Source organism: Xenopus laevis, chromosome 6L (genome assembly GCF_017654675.1).
Source record: "Xenopus laevis strain J_2021 chromosome 6L, Xenopus_laevis_v10.1, whole genome shotgun sequence".
NCBI classification, from domain to species: domain Eukaryota; kingdom Metazoa; phylum Chordata; class Amphibia; order Anura; family Pipidae; genus Xenopus; species Xenopus laevis.
This window is the reverse complement of record NC_054381.1, coordinates 37,337,152-37,352,029: the sequence shown is the minus strand read 5'-3', so window position 1 is coordinate 37,352,029 and position 14,878 is coordinate 37,337,152. Positions and strand designations below refer to the sequence as shown.

The following is a 14,878-nucleotide window of genomic DNA, read 5'->3' as shown; positions in this document are numbered from 1 at the left end:
TCGGGAGATTAGTCGCCCAGCGACAAATCTCTTCTTCTTGGTGCGACTGTCTATGGCATCTTATTAGTCGCCCAGCAACAAATTGTTTCTTCTTCGGGCGACTAATCTCCTCAAACTGTCTTACCGCCTGCTAAAATGTAAGTCGCTGGCCAGATGGCACTTGGATCGCTTCTGCTTTAAGAAGTCACCCAAAGCAACTTCAGGCAACTTCAGAAAACAAAGCGTTTCGATTGCTATCCCGCCGGCAATTTACATTCTAGCCGGTGGTTGTTGGGCGACTAATCTCCCGAAATAGCAGCGTGTGTCTCTGCCCTTAAATTACCAATGACATCTTTTTATAAGCCAGTACCACCTCAGGCAAAGCCTTCACCTTGTGTTATTGTACAAACAGCTATTAGAGACACATTTGGGGTACTGTAATAAACAGGACAAAATTTGGCCAGATCTAGTAACATTTTTTTTGCTTTCAACCATGTGACCAGTAAATGTTACCAGGCCCAGACTGGCAATCTGTGGATTCTGGCAAATGCCAGAGGGGCTACTATAAGATGCCATAGACAGTCATTATTTAATGGGCCTGGTGGGGCCTCTGTGTTCTTGGAATGCCAGGGCCTATTATGTTCTCAGTCCAGAGCTGTATCTTACTATTGGTTGCTATAGGTTACAAGACCAGAAATAGACCTTTTCACCTTCTATTATCCATAAAAGAAGTCCAGTAAACCCATGGCATAACCGTTTTTAGGTTAATGGAATGAGTGTTCTTAAAATGTTCCAAACAATATCCAATTTCTTACTGCCTTCGTTTTAGGTATTTCTAAAGAAATGAGGTAAATACCTGACAGGATTTAGCAGTAGCTAAATAGTGATTCCCTTACTATTCAACTCGAGGCCACAAACCCATAACGGGTACATTGGATCAGGCTGATTATTTTACAGTACGTGACAGGCCTGTTATTGGCTTTCATCCGGACAAGCAGCTTCCCTCAGCTGTGCCTGCTCGTTCAGGCGGGAGAGAGAGCTCAGCCCACAGCGCGGCGGCAGAGGGGGAGACAGGCCGAATGGAGGATGCGGCGGGGGAGCCTGGGCGATGTGCTGCGGTGTTACCAGCTGGGGGCTGCGGGGAAAGACTGGGCAGTTCCACCCCGAAACAATTCTGCACTGTCCTCGGAAGGCCCCTTATCAGCCACACACTGGAGGCTTTTGAAAGGTAACCTTAACCCCCCTCATGAGACCGTACCATTCGCACCGGAACTCCCTTACTCTTAGAGCTGTGCAAATATTTTGTTTTTATTTCCATCACAGAAACAGAGCGTATATGCGCCTTATTTGTATCATGTTAACCCCACACCTACAAATGTATACTCCTGGTTCCGCTCTCTGTCCCTTCTGAACTACAACTCCCAGAATCCCTTTAGCTGCTGATTACAGGCGGGAAATGTAACTCAGTGGGGGACTAACCATTCTATTATAAGGAAATAGTTCAGCGCCTGTTTATTTACTCCATTAACTAAGCAGCACCTACAAAAATGATTCTATAGTTGCAGTGTCCTGAGCACTTTTGCAGCTTACCTTTACAAGTATTTTCATGGAATTAGCAGTTTTGCGCTGTGAATATCATGCTTACGCCTCCCTGCTGAACTGATATGGAGGCTGGACGCAAGAGGGTTAAATCATTATATGCGAGTGGTTCTGTTTTCTCACTTGGGATTGCCACCTAAATAGTACAGGGCAACTCTTTTGAAATAAAAAATAACAAAAGTGGTATAAAGCTGATACCTTTATTGGATAACTAATATAATCATAGCAAGCTTTCAGAACATTTCAGTTCCTTTTTCAAGCTGATTACAACAAAGCTGTGGTGTTCTCTGGTATATACACAACATTCAGCTCATAGGTCAAATGACCAACAAAAAGGAATATCAATCTATTTGTAAATCTGGCCATAGACTCAAAGATTCGCTCGTTTGGCAACATCGCCAAACGAGCGGATATTTCCCCGATATGCCATTAACGCCATGGCTATATCGGGGGTAATTCGAACGTTCGGACGTATGGCTGAACGATCGAATTACGATACGCCAAGGGGCTCCAACGGGTCGGTTAAAAATCAAACCTTCCCGATCGATATCACGGGCAGATAAGCTGTCAAATTGGTCCAAACGACTGATATCGGCAGCTTTATCTGCCCGTGTATGGCGACCTTAATGGGTGTCAAAGTCATTTACGAGGGGATCTGCAAGAGACAAGCAGATAAGGTACAAGATAATGTGGGTCAAAGAGGCTGAGTATAAATTAGGGCTGAATTATTGGAGTGTAGAATCAAAGGAATTCCATATGATCTCTTAGTCCAGATCCAGACATGTTGGTATTTCTGACCTGGTGCAGTCCTTTCTTTGTCCAAATAATTAGCCATAAATCCAAGACCCAGGTTTAGTCCATTCTTCAGAGAATTGAAAGTTTCCATTATTTTGTATTCCCTCACTTTTCTTTCATTATCTGTTTTAAAATTGCCCTTAAGAACCAAAATTCTTAGATCGTTTATGGAGTGATGAGGGCCATTGAAATGATTTCCTATTGGTGTGTCCAGTTTTTTATTGGTTACAGTGAATCGGTGGTGTGTATTTCTCTTTCTCAGACTTTGCCCAGTCTCTCCTACATATAGTCCCCCTGCACAGTGCATTGACCGATTTAGACAGTTTAAACAATTTGCCCAATTTACTAGTTTCTTAGCGGCGAACCCATGCGTCACTCCGTCAATCCGGATCAGTAGTCGCTGCTGCTCAGCGTTATGGGTACTGTCTCAGTTATGCCCTATACAGCTCAGGAGAGCGGGTCCCGCTTGTGTGCGAACCGTTGATGCCATATGAGAGCCCTGGAATCTCAGGGCTCCGCATCTAAGATGAGAACTTCCCTCAAAACCCACATATTACAGTCCCAAGGGCAGGGCAGCCATCGGGGGGGACAGGGGGGAGAGTTGTAGGGGGCCCAGAGGTTAAGGGGGCCCTGCCATGCCAAACTTACTTGATTAGCCGGGCCCCCCCATCTTTGTGAGAGCTGCTGACTTTGGGAAGGCATGGACGTTTAAGGGGCCCTGGCCACCAATTTTCTCATAATGTGGGGGGGGGCCCTGGCCACCAATTTTTCTTTTCTCATGTGGGGTCCTAGCCACCAATATTTTTTAATGGGGGGGCCCTGGCCACAAATGTTTTTTTATGGGTGGCCCTGACCACCAATATCTTTTTATTTTTTATTAACATGTGGGAACCCTAGCCACCAAAACCAATATTGTTTTTTTACTGTGTGGTGGGGGGTGGACCTGTGGCGGTGGGGAGGGCGGACCTGTAGGTGGGTGCAGCCCAGGGGGCCCAGGAAATTTTGTTGAATGGGGCCCTGCAATTTCTGTTGGCGGTCCTGCCCAATATCATGTACATCGCCTTCGGGGTAAGGTCATGTAGCCATTGGCCTCTGCAATGCAAAAGAGTAGCAATAAAGTTAAAAACATAGGTACAGAAAAACAGAGGGGGAGAGAAAAGAGGAAATTACTTATTGGTACTAGACATTAAGGAGGCAACAATGTTGCCAAACTGTTCTGCCATAATGTAGCAGTGTTGCATATGAATCAAATCAAGGGACACTGATATAATCGAGCTCACAAGGAGGAAGCAATCTATGTATAACAAATAAATCCATATATATATCAATGGTATATTAAACAGAAGGAACAACTGTAAGAGGACAGCTTAGATAAAGCACCCCAAGGGTAGGGTCTCATTCAGCCCCCGGGGGCCAGATCCCTGTTGCCACCTCGTGGGAGAGTAGGTTGGTGGTCTATTGACATACACCAAAGGGTTGCCAGTCCATGTCCCATTTGGAGAAAATGTCTAGCTACGTGTTGTTTCGCTGTTTTTTCTTTGAGTGCTTTGCTTATCGTCGATCTATGATTAGCTATCCTGTCACGTAGTGGAGTGGTGGCCTTACCAACGTAGTATAGACCACAGGGGCATATGATGATATGTACCACAAAAGATGTGGTACAGTTAAGTCTATGAAGGATTCTGAAGCGCTTACCAGTGTGCAGATGAGGAAATTCCTTTCCAGTAAGCATTGATCTACAAGAAGTGCAGTCAGGGCATTTGTAGCAACCTGGTTTTTGCTGCGCACTCAGTCAGTTTTGCGTGTCCTTTTTTTGTGTGGATAAAGTCTGTTTTTACCAGTATATCTCTTAGGTTGTGTCCAAACATAGGATGTGGAGCCTGGTATAGGGAGAGGGTGTTATCCATGGCTATGATCTGCCAGTTTTTGTCCAAAATTTTTTTTCAAGTGTTTTGATGCATGTGAGTACTTAGTGGTAAATGTCATCTTGGCAGTGGCATGATCAGCCATTGATTTCTTTACAAGTAAGTCAGTCTGCTTAAATGCCAGTGCCCTTTGCAATTGGGGCAGTAGGATTTATATATATATATATATATATATATATATATATATATATATATATATATATATATATATATATATTAAAATAAAAAATATATATATGTATTTAGGGGCCGCTATGTGCCATGGTACTTATCCACGCAGATTATACTGCAAAACGTAAGAAAGCAGGAAGATATTATGGATGAATGGTTCCTAGGCTGCATGAAAGGACATTTTTGATTCTCTTTATTTGAGAATCAAAACTGTGGTTGGAAATTGGCATTGCGTTTGTAAAGTACCCAACATTTCAGGTAAATGATGACTCATTTACAAATAAATAGAATGAGCTTTTTCTCAGGATGATGATACAGATGACTAAACAGAGTCATAAGGAAAACTGCTGCTGGGCCACGGAATAAGATTATGACCCTTTAAAGGTATGATACCCTTTAGTATGATGTAGAGAGTGATATTCTATGACAATTTGGAATCATTTTTTATTTTTAGTTATTTGTGTTTTATTTTTAGTTATTTAGCTTTTTATTCAGAATCTCTTCAGTCTGCTGTTTCCGCAATCATATATTGATTTGAATAAGAGACTGGAATATGAATATGAGAGGGTCTGAATAAAAAGATGAATAATAAAAAGTAGCAATAACAATACATTTGTATCCTTGATTTTTAGATGGGGTCATTGACCACAAAGCTGCAAAGAATCAAAAGAAGAATGCAAATAATTCAAAAACTGTGAAAAATAAAAAATTTAGTCCAATTGAAAAGTTTCTTGGGATTAGCCATTTTATAACACACTAAAAGTTTACCTGAAAGGCGAACCACCCCTTTAGGGTGGTGGCAGATGGTGAGATTAGTCGCCCAGCGACAAATCTTCTCTACTGCGGGCGACTAATCTCCCCAAATGCCTTCCCGCTGTCAAGAATGCAAATCGGCCGAAGTTGAAGATTCAAATAATTTATATAGTGTAATTAAAGTTAATTTTGCTTGACTAATGTGATAAAATAGGATTTTAAATAATTCTTTTGGGTGACTGATTCCCTTTAAAGACCTGAAGGAATACTGATCTGCTACATTGTTTCAAAAATCTGAACAGAAAGGGATAAACAAATACTGGTAATCTGTTTACAAATGATTACAATATTAACTTACTAATTATATATAACATATTCAATATACATTGGAAAGTTGCTTAGAATGTTGCAGGAATGATACTTCAAATTGAGGAAAATACCCATGTCCCAGGCATTCTGGATAATAGATCCCATACTTTGCACAATCATTACTTTGTTAATATCTAAATTTTGATTTTAGCATATCTCATCCATGGGGGTACCCCTGTACTCAGCATTGAATGGCATACAAACCATTTATTGTTTTCACTATTCATAACTGTCAGCATAATGTTCATGCTTTTGATCATGTACACTGAATAGAACATTTTGCTCTCTTTCTTTCAGAGCAAGTTGGATAAAGGATATTATTGTTGTCGTGGCATTGGAGAGCCTTGATTTAATGAAGGCAATTATTCATAAATATGGCCATAAACGAGTGACACTGGTTAAGGGCGGAGAGACGCGTCACAGATCCATCCTTAACGGACTGAAAGTATTCTCTGAAAACCGTTCTGATGGAACTGCCAATGAGAAACCAGAGGTGGTGATTATACATGATGCTGTACGACCTTTTGTGGATGAAGAGTTTTTGCTGCAAGTAGCAATATCTGCCAAACAACATGGGGTGAGTTCAGGTGGATTAATTCCACTGGAAGGCGGAGAGAGATTTAATCATATTTAAGTGGATAACATACACTGGAGCATGTAAAGTTTTACAGTTTATCTCATACAAGTATGGGAAACATTATCCTGAAACCCGTTATCCAGAAAGCTCAGAATTACGGAAAGACTGTCTTCCATCGACTCAATTTTATCCAAAAAATCCAGATTTTTGTAATAATAAAACAGTACCTTGTACTTGATCAAAACTATAATATATATATATATATATATATATATATATATATATACACATGTATGTATGTATATATATATATATATATATATATATATATATATATATATATATATATATATAAAATTACTGCTTATTAGAAGCAAAACCAGCCTATTGGGTTTATTTAATGTTTAAATGATTTTGTAGTAGACTTAAGGTATGAAGATCCCAATTACGGAAAGATCTGTTATCCGCAAAACCCCAGGTCCCGAGCATTCTGGATAACAGGTCTCTTACCTGTACTTGAAAATACCAAGAACAAAATTTAAATTATGAGGAAAAAAAGTTATTCCTTACTTCCCTATATTTGTTTGCCACCTTTTTCAGGTCCAGTATTGCAAATTGCAGGAGCACTCAGGCCTTTCTGAGCAGCACATTGTGCATTTCTAATCATGGGTATACATTAATGCCTCTCACTCCGCAAACAAATATCATCTCCAAACTGATACTTCCCTCTATAGTCTGTTCAGTTGCAGACTTAGATCCTGACCCAGAGTTCTGGGTCATTGTATAAAGACAGTCCCATTCTTCACTAGAGGCACTTGAACCATGATTTTATTAATAATGCAGGACAACTGAGTATCTTCAGTGCTTGCATAGTCTTCCCTAAAGTTCAAGATCTGAACAATGTTAAAGGGGTAGTTCACCATCAAGTTAATGTTTAGTATTTTATGTAATGGGAAATTCTTATCAACTTTTCAATTTGTCTTCATTTATTATTTTTTTTTAGTTTTTCAACTATTCACACATTTTTTTCTGACTCTTCCAGCTTTTCAATGGCAGTCCCTGACCCCCGGTGTCAGAAAAACAATTACTCTTTGAGGCTACAATTTTATTGCTATTCTGATGTATTACTTATCTTTCTAATTAAGCCCTCTCTTATTTAAATTCTAGTATTTAATTCAAGCCACTGCCTGGTTACTAGGGTAATTTGGACCCTAGCAATTAAGTAGCTGCTAAAATTCCCAACTGAAGAGGTACTGAACAAAAAGCTAAATGGTTCAAAACCACAAATAATAACAAATTAAGACCAATGGCAAATCCTCAGAATATAATTCTTTACATAATACTAAAAGTTAATTTAAATGTGAACTACTCTTTTAAGATGGGGATACTCCATAAGATCTGCTTGTTTAGTGAGGTCACCAAACAAGAGATGAGCTTTACCCAATTTCAGTACCGACTTGCTGGACCAAACTGAGACGATCCAACCTTTTGCCCCCCCCCCAGGAAAAATATACTGTGTGCATGGTGCGTTAGGAGATTGCTGGTATAAATCTGGGTGTGAATTCCATCAGGTGCAGTTGCAGATTTCTAGTTTTACTTATACAGTATCAACAATCCCACAGCAGATTAACCTCAATGTCTGAGCAATTCCAGCACTTCCACAGTCTTTTTCAAGCAGCAGCAGGATCTCTATCCATGTTACTTTGCAGGTCACATACGATCCTCCCACTGGAGTATCTACAAATTCAAACAAAGGAGATTCGGTCCAAGTCTTTTTCAGATTGATTGGACAACAAAATACACTTACAAGATATTGGGGCAAATTTACTAAAGGGCGAAGTGACTAACGGTGGCGAAAATTCACCAGCAAGACGTCATTTCGGAACTTCTCCGATTTACTAACTGTCGCTAGCGAAGGAGATAGACTCTAGCTGTATTTCGCTCCCTCATGTGTAGGGCAATATAACAACTCTATTTTCTTTTATTTAGGTTTCCTGGGCTTGTGTAGTGTAATGTATTTGCTGAACTTTAACTTCCCGCCGTATGCAAATTAGGTAGCGCTAGTGCAACTTCACTTTGCTTGGGGCATTAACGCTAGCGCAACTTCCCCAGCGTTTGGCGCCCTGGATGCAACTTTGTATTATAGTGACTTAACATTGTCCTGGTAAAGTTACGCCTGAGGAAGTGTTGAGCTGTGAGCAAAGCCGTCGCTGGCACATTTTCGGAGGTTAGAAAATTTGCCCCATTGAGACTTCAGTGCACAAACCGAATAGTCCTTCCTGTTAGAAACATGATTGCATCAGGTACCAGGAACCTGCAAGTCCCGCTTGTCTTCTGCCCTCCCACACAGACCCTGGTTTTCAGCCTACATTCATATTCAGGATGTTTTTATTTATTTTTTTATTAAAGGACATATGGGAGATAAAATTCCACTTCCAGGTTCTAATGTTGTAGGGTTAATGGCACTGGTAGGTTATTGTGGTTTGTACCCAGCTGGGTTTGAAATGTCTTGATGAAAATATGATGCTTCTGAACCAATCACTTTTACTCCAGAAGACACATTCATGGGTTTCTGCTTTATATACATAAACAAGATGAGTCTGGTTTGGCGATCTTTTAGATTATAAACTTTTTTGGGCACGGCCCTTTTTACATCTTGTTATTCAGTGATTGGTTGTTTTGTATGTAAATTGATATGTTTAATTTATGCACCCATTTATTGTACAGTGCTGCGGAATGTGTGTAATATATTATTATGAATAGTAATAATAACAATACCTGTAATAATAATAATTATATTGCCTGATCTTTAATTGATTACTAGCTCCAGAGAATAAATTGCTAATTGCCTTATTATATAAGAAGAAAATTACAATATTTGATTCACCATACATTTACAATATTGTTTGAAATTATTTTCAATGGTTGCATTTAAATCAGTATTATGTTTATGTTCTATATCAGTTTTGATTTCCTCGATTAATAATTTGTTTGATCGAAGTTCAAAAAAAAAAAATCAATTAGATAGTAATCCCAAATAAAACTTGCATAGTCATATCAGTTTTTTAGTTCTATAAAAAAACTGATTCAAAAAGACAAAGGTAAATACGTTTATAATATGGCCCTTATCAAATGCCAACAATATTTACAATTTACAAAGTAATCCTTGTTCCGTGTGTCTTTACTGTAGTACATCTGCTCAGGAGACAGTGTCTATAAAAACAAGGAAGCATGTACATACTCAGCACTGGCACTGAGGTGGTTATACACTGGGGATCATACAATAAATTACCTTTGTTCTCATGGAAAAACAAATTGTTCCTTGGATTAATAGGATTTGCAAGGGCACTGCTCTTTCTGTGGGTATCTATTATGCTTTTTCAGTCAACTATGCAGTCAACTTTCTACTCCAGACATAATCACCGAATGAGTTGTTTTCATTCTGAGTTGCTGCAGACAATGGCATTCAGACTTTTTTCCAGCCCTACCTATTTACTTGCAAGTAAGTGGGTGTGCGGCTGTGTGCTCATTTCGTTTCACTATAGCTTCTATTATCTCTCCATTTCCTTTTCCAATTATGCTTGTATAAATTATGCATTCTGAATCTTCCAGAAGAGCTGAAATTGAAAAATATTGGACCTCATGACAGTTTAACGCTGGAAATTTACATTGGGATTTACAGATTCCTAAAATTATTAAAATGCTTCATAAATAGGCTTCATCAATGCCTAAAATAAAGACTGTGTTATGTAGTGACGTGATTTATTTATAAATCATTTTTTACTTAGCTTTGTAAATAGGCCCCTTATGTAGAGCGATGGATGTGAAACTTTTTATTGCATTTATTGCACAATGGAAGGTCTTTTTGACTCATTTTAGCTCTTACCATCCTAGACTCTCTCCTTACAATTGCTTGTCCAGTATTATTTTGAAGGAAAAATGTACATTTTGATTGAAAACACATTTTAGCAGAAACACTAGTTTACTGTAGTTATATTATGCCAATTATGGAAAATATATTTATTTTAAGCATATTGCAAAATATATAATTTTTGATACTACAAGTGCTAGAGTGCTAAGAGGTGCAATTGCCACCCCTGAGTGCTTACTTACCAAACACTTGTGCCCCTGAGAATGCTGGTGTTGGTGCTTAATGCACCCTCAGCCCGCTGTTTATCAATTCATGGGGAAGTCACTGGCCAATCCACTCCAAAACAGAAATCAGAGACCTGCAGCAATTTGCAAAGAACAAAACACAGTCCTTTAAATATGTCACATTTAAAATATAAATATTTATTTTGCAGCATTTTCATAAGGGTGACAATACTGACAGGATTATAGTTATTCACAGGGACTGGGGATGACACAGTTTTTACACAGATGTATTTTCAGGACTCTGAAGTCTCTTATTGCCCAAATGCCTATTCGTTTCAGTGGGCTGCAGTTCAGGATATCGCAGATGCCACTGTAGAGATATATTGAAATCCTGTCAGTGTCCCTTTAAACTAAATTCTTCTTAATTTGTATAATGTGTTTAGGAAGTCTGGTACTGATATTTTCCTCCACTGCTTTTTGTTTGTCTCTTAAAACTATCCTTTTATCTTTGCAGATGGATAGTGAAAAAATACACCAGAATAATCTTTATTGACACTAATGGGAACCGAGGCAAATGTGAGTCTTGCCTTTAATGTCAGAGTCCAAAAATAATTATTTCCTGTTATAGCAACTGAATGAGCTATTTTCCAGTATTAACAATGACATGCTGGTTTTATGAAGTTGCTCCTGGTTAAGCAAAGACTTGAATTCAAGTCTTTTCATTCACCATATTGAATGGATAGTATATTAGGCATGCTTACAGATAGTAGATGAGGTCATTTTTTTAAGAATATTTTAGCAATATAGGGACAGATGGGGAATCTAGAAGGATTCCCAGCACTTCAATATATTTCACTATTCATCACTATTCATCAAAGCTTTTTCTGCCGCCTGCAAGGAACAATTTACGCATTTATTAAAGCTAATACCTGTGTTACTTTGCCAGAAGGCATTCAACTGTCGGATGGCATTATTCAGTGAGTGCTCCCTCCACCTATTTAACCTTTCACTCTCTGCTGATACTTTTCCATCCTTATACAAACAAGCACTAGTCACTCCTATCCTCAAAAAACCTTCCCTTGATCCCAGCTTTCCCGCTAACTATCGTTGGTTTCCCTTCTTCCAGTCGCATCCAAACTACTAGAAAGGCTTGTTTACAAATGCCTGATCCTGCATCTCACTCACCACCCCCTTCTCGACCCCCTGCAATCTGGCTTCCGCCCAACACACTCAACTGAAACTGCACTCAACAAAGAACTCCTCGCAGGTATTCCAACAAGTCACCTTTCACACCTCCAATCTGTTCTAAATGCGGCTGCCAGACTCATCCATCTATCTCACTGCTCAACATCAGCTGCTCCCATATGCATGTCCCTTCACTGGCTCCCAATCTCCTCTAGAATCAAACACTCTTATTCAAGGCCCTTAATAATGAAGCCCCTCCCTATATTTCATCTCCTTCACGCAACCTTCGCTCTGCAACCTTTGCCTCACTTCTCCTCTCATCACTTCTGCCTATTCTCGTCTACAAGACTTCTCTCGGGCTTCTGCTTTTCTCTGGAACTCTCTGCCTCGAGCTATCAGACTTTCTCCTTCTTTCCAAACTTTCAAGTGTTCCTTTAAGACCCACCTGTTTAAAGAAGCTTATTAAATGTACCTTAATTAATTAATCATTGCTGTTTCAAAAATCACAAAATTGTTTCTAAAATCCTAATGTCTCGATTGTACCCTAACCTTCAGTTTGTGAACTCTAATTTGTAGGGCCCTCTAATCCTATTTACTCTGTAACCCTTGTTTGTAATCCACCATTTATTCCCTGTTTGTTATAACTAAGGTAAAGCACTGCGTATCTTGTCGGCACTATATAAATAAATGATGATGATGATAACAGGCCCCATACCTGTATTTAAAATCTTCTATGGCACATGCATTTAAATGAGAGAAAAAAAACCTTTTTGGCATAAATTACTCTGCAAAGGCATTATATTTCCTACTATTTGTGCCTATTGATATTCATGGAAACTACTATAGCTTTGACAAATATATTCATTTTCATAGATTTATGAAACAGACCCTCTGTACTTGTATTGTCTTAAAAATGGTAGAAATCTTTGGCTGATTTTGTTGACTAGTAATGATTCTGGAAATAATATTTCTAAGGCAAGAAACAATGAAAACAAATAAAAAAAAGTCCTCTTAACCTTTACTGTTAGTACAATATTTCTCTAAAGTAATGCAGTAAAGTGTGTTAGGATCACGCATTGTATGGTTAAATACATTTTTGACAGGTTTTGTTTTTCTTTTTTAATTAAGGCTTAATTTTTTTGTAGCAACGACTGTCATCTGAGCAGTCTGTTTTTCCAGGACCATGGATGTTACATTGTATGCCGATTTCCTGTCTTACTGATTGTTAAAAAGGAGTGCATGGCTAAATTGTTGTTACAAAGAGTGATTTTGAGGATATACTTCATAAAATGTAATGAGATACAAACTGTCAGGCAGTATGTAAAATGACTCTATTATAAAAAATACATGCTGTAAGGGTATAAAACAAATCTTATCCAACTCACAGAACAAATGGCTATTAAATCAGGTTAAACATCTGTTTCAAGAGTAAAATTTGAGAAGAAAGAAGTTTGCACTGTATAAGTTGCTGAATTTTGATACTTTTGTAGTGCTATGGGAATACTCCTAAATTCAGGATTTACAAACTAAAACACAAAGCACGGTATGTCATAATGAATTATTATATTAATAATTGTTAAATTCTAAACCTTAAACTTTTCACATTAAGGGGGTTGTTTATTAAAGTTTGAGGAGAGTTTTCCATGAAAATAAGCATTTTCAAGTTTATTTTTTGTCCAAAACTCACATTTTCGGGATAAAAATAGCTTGAATATTTTGCAAAAAACTCAAATTTTTCGAGACTTATTATACCTCTACCCTGGAAATAGCTTGAATCCGAAAATGCATCTAAAACCTGTCAAGGTCATGTAGGTGTCAATGGCAGAGGTCCCTTGAACCATTTGAAGATGTTAATAGCCTCCATGATGTTTGTGGGGGTTTTTTTTAGAGGGTTTTGCCAGAAAACTCAAATAATTCAAGAGATTTGAGATTTTTCTCTGCCAAAAAATTGATTAATTGGAGTTTTTTGGTTTCGCAACTCAAACTTGCAGAATCAAGTTTTTTCCATTCAAGTTTTTTCTTAAATAAGATACCATTCGAGTTTTGAGTTCATTCGAGGTATAAAAAAAACCTCTAACATTCGACCTTTGATAAATAGCTAGGTGTCATATAAAAAACTGAGTTGTTTCTGGAAAAAAGATTACTGCACTTTGAAGATCAAATCAGTCATAAAACCTTGGATCTCACTGTCAAGGGCAAATACCATCAACCGTTCCATTGTTAAAACTTTTTATACTGTGTGGATCTGACACTGAGGCTTGAAGGGATATCCGTGATCACTACGTCTGCAGTTTTAGTGGTGAAGTAATGATCAGCATTCCTTTGGTCTTGAAGTGGCCCTCCAACATATGTTTATCCCCCCTAGTCTCCCAGAAGACTTCATAGTCATCATGAACACCGCCTATTTAATAAAATGTTTCTGTTCTGTACATCTGACATTGACCAGAAAGAAGAATGATTCTTTACACATTTTTCTTTGTTTCATTGATTATCTGTTCCTGTCATAATCAGCCACAGCAGCTTTGCATTGATTGCATTGAATTTTTTTTATTGAATACAATTTTTAAAGGGATCACATTGAAGATTAAGTTCTGGGGAATGACATTAAAACTAGAAATCAGTAGGATTTTTGAAGGACAAATTGATTTTATTTTAATGGTGATGTAAGCAGTAACTGTGAGTGTTTTTGGTATGTATGGACTGTTTGGATTTTCCAAATGTTTTGATACAACGCCATATAAGCAGCTGCTTTCTAAACTCTTGGTCTTCATGCTGTTTGTACATAGATAGAAAACTTCCTAAAAGATCGTGTACAGAAGGTTGCTATCAATGGTACATTCTCCACGTGGTGTTGGGTTTAGTGGGGTCTCACAGGGTTCTGTATAGGGTTCACTTATATTTATTTTTAACATTAATGAAACAGGGGAGGGGATTGTAAGTAATGTCTCCTGTTTGCAGATGATACAAAACTATGTAGGCCACTTAATATCATCCAGAAAGTGGCTTCCTTGCATTAGGATTTGGACAAACTTGAACTCTGAACGGCTAAATGGCAGATGAGATTCAGTGTTGCTAAATGTAACTTTATGCATTTGTATGTATGTAAAAATATGCAAACCTACTTATAATCTAAATTTGGCTACATTGGGCAAATCTTCGATTGCGAAGATCCTAAGGGTACTTAATAATAAACTTGGCAAACAATGCCAGTCAGCAGCTGCAAGGGCTAACAAGGGTTTGCGTTGTATTAAAAGGATTTATTTTCTAAAGGAGAGGGTGATTCTTCCCCTTTACAAAGCAATGGTAGCCATAAATGGAATATGAATTGCAAACCATATTTTATTGAATTAGAGAAAGCCCAAAGAAGAAAACCTGCAGGTCTCAGTTATTAAGAACGGCTGGCCAAGTTGGGAGTGTTTACAATAGAGAA

General features: G+C 38.2%; 1 protein-coding gene across 1 annotated transcript in view; it reads left to right on the top strand.

Moving 5' to 3' along the window:
- The first annotated feature begins 742 nt into the window (after positions 1–742).
- The window catches only part of crppa.L (CDP-L-ribitol pyrophosphorylase A L homeolog), a 104,720-nt gene continuing 90,584 nt past the window's right edge, over positions 743–14,878 (top strand). Inside the window, exons 1-2 of the mRNA XM_041565919.1 lie at positions 743–1,207; positions 5,889–6,168. Coding sequence (XP_041421853.1) covers positions 1,059–1,207; positions 5,889–6,168 — 429 coding nt within the window. The 5' untranslated portion in view covers positions 743–1,058. The remainder of the gene's footprint in view (positions 1,208–5,888; positions 6,169–14,878) is intronic.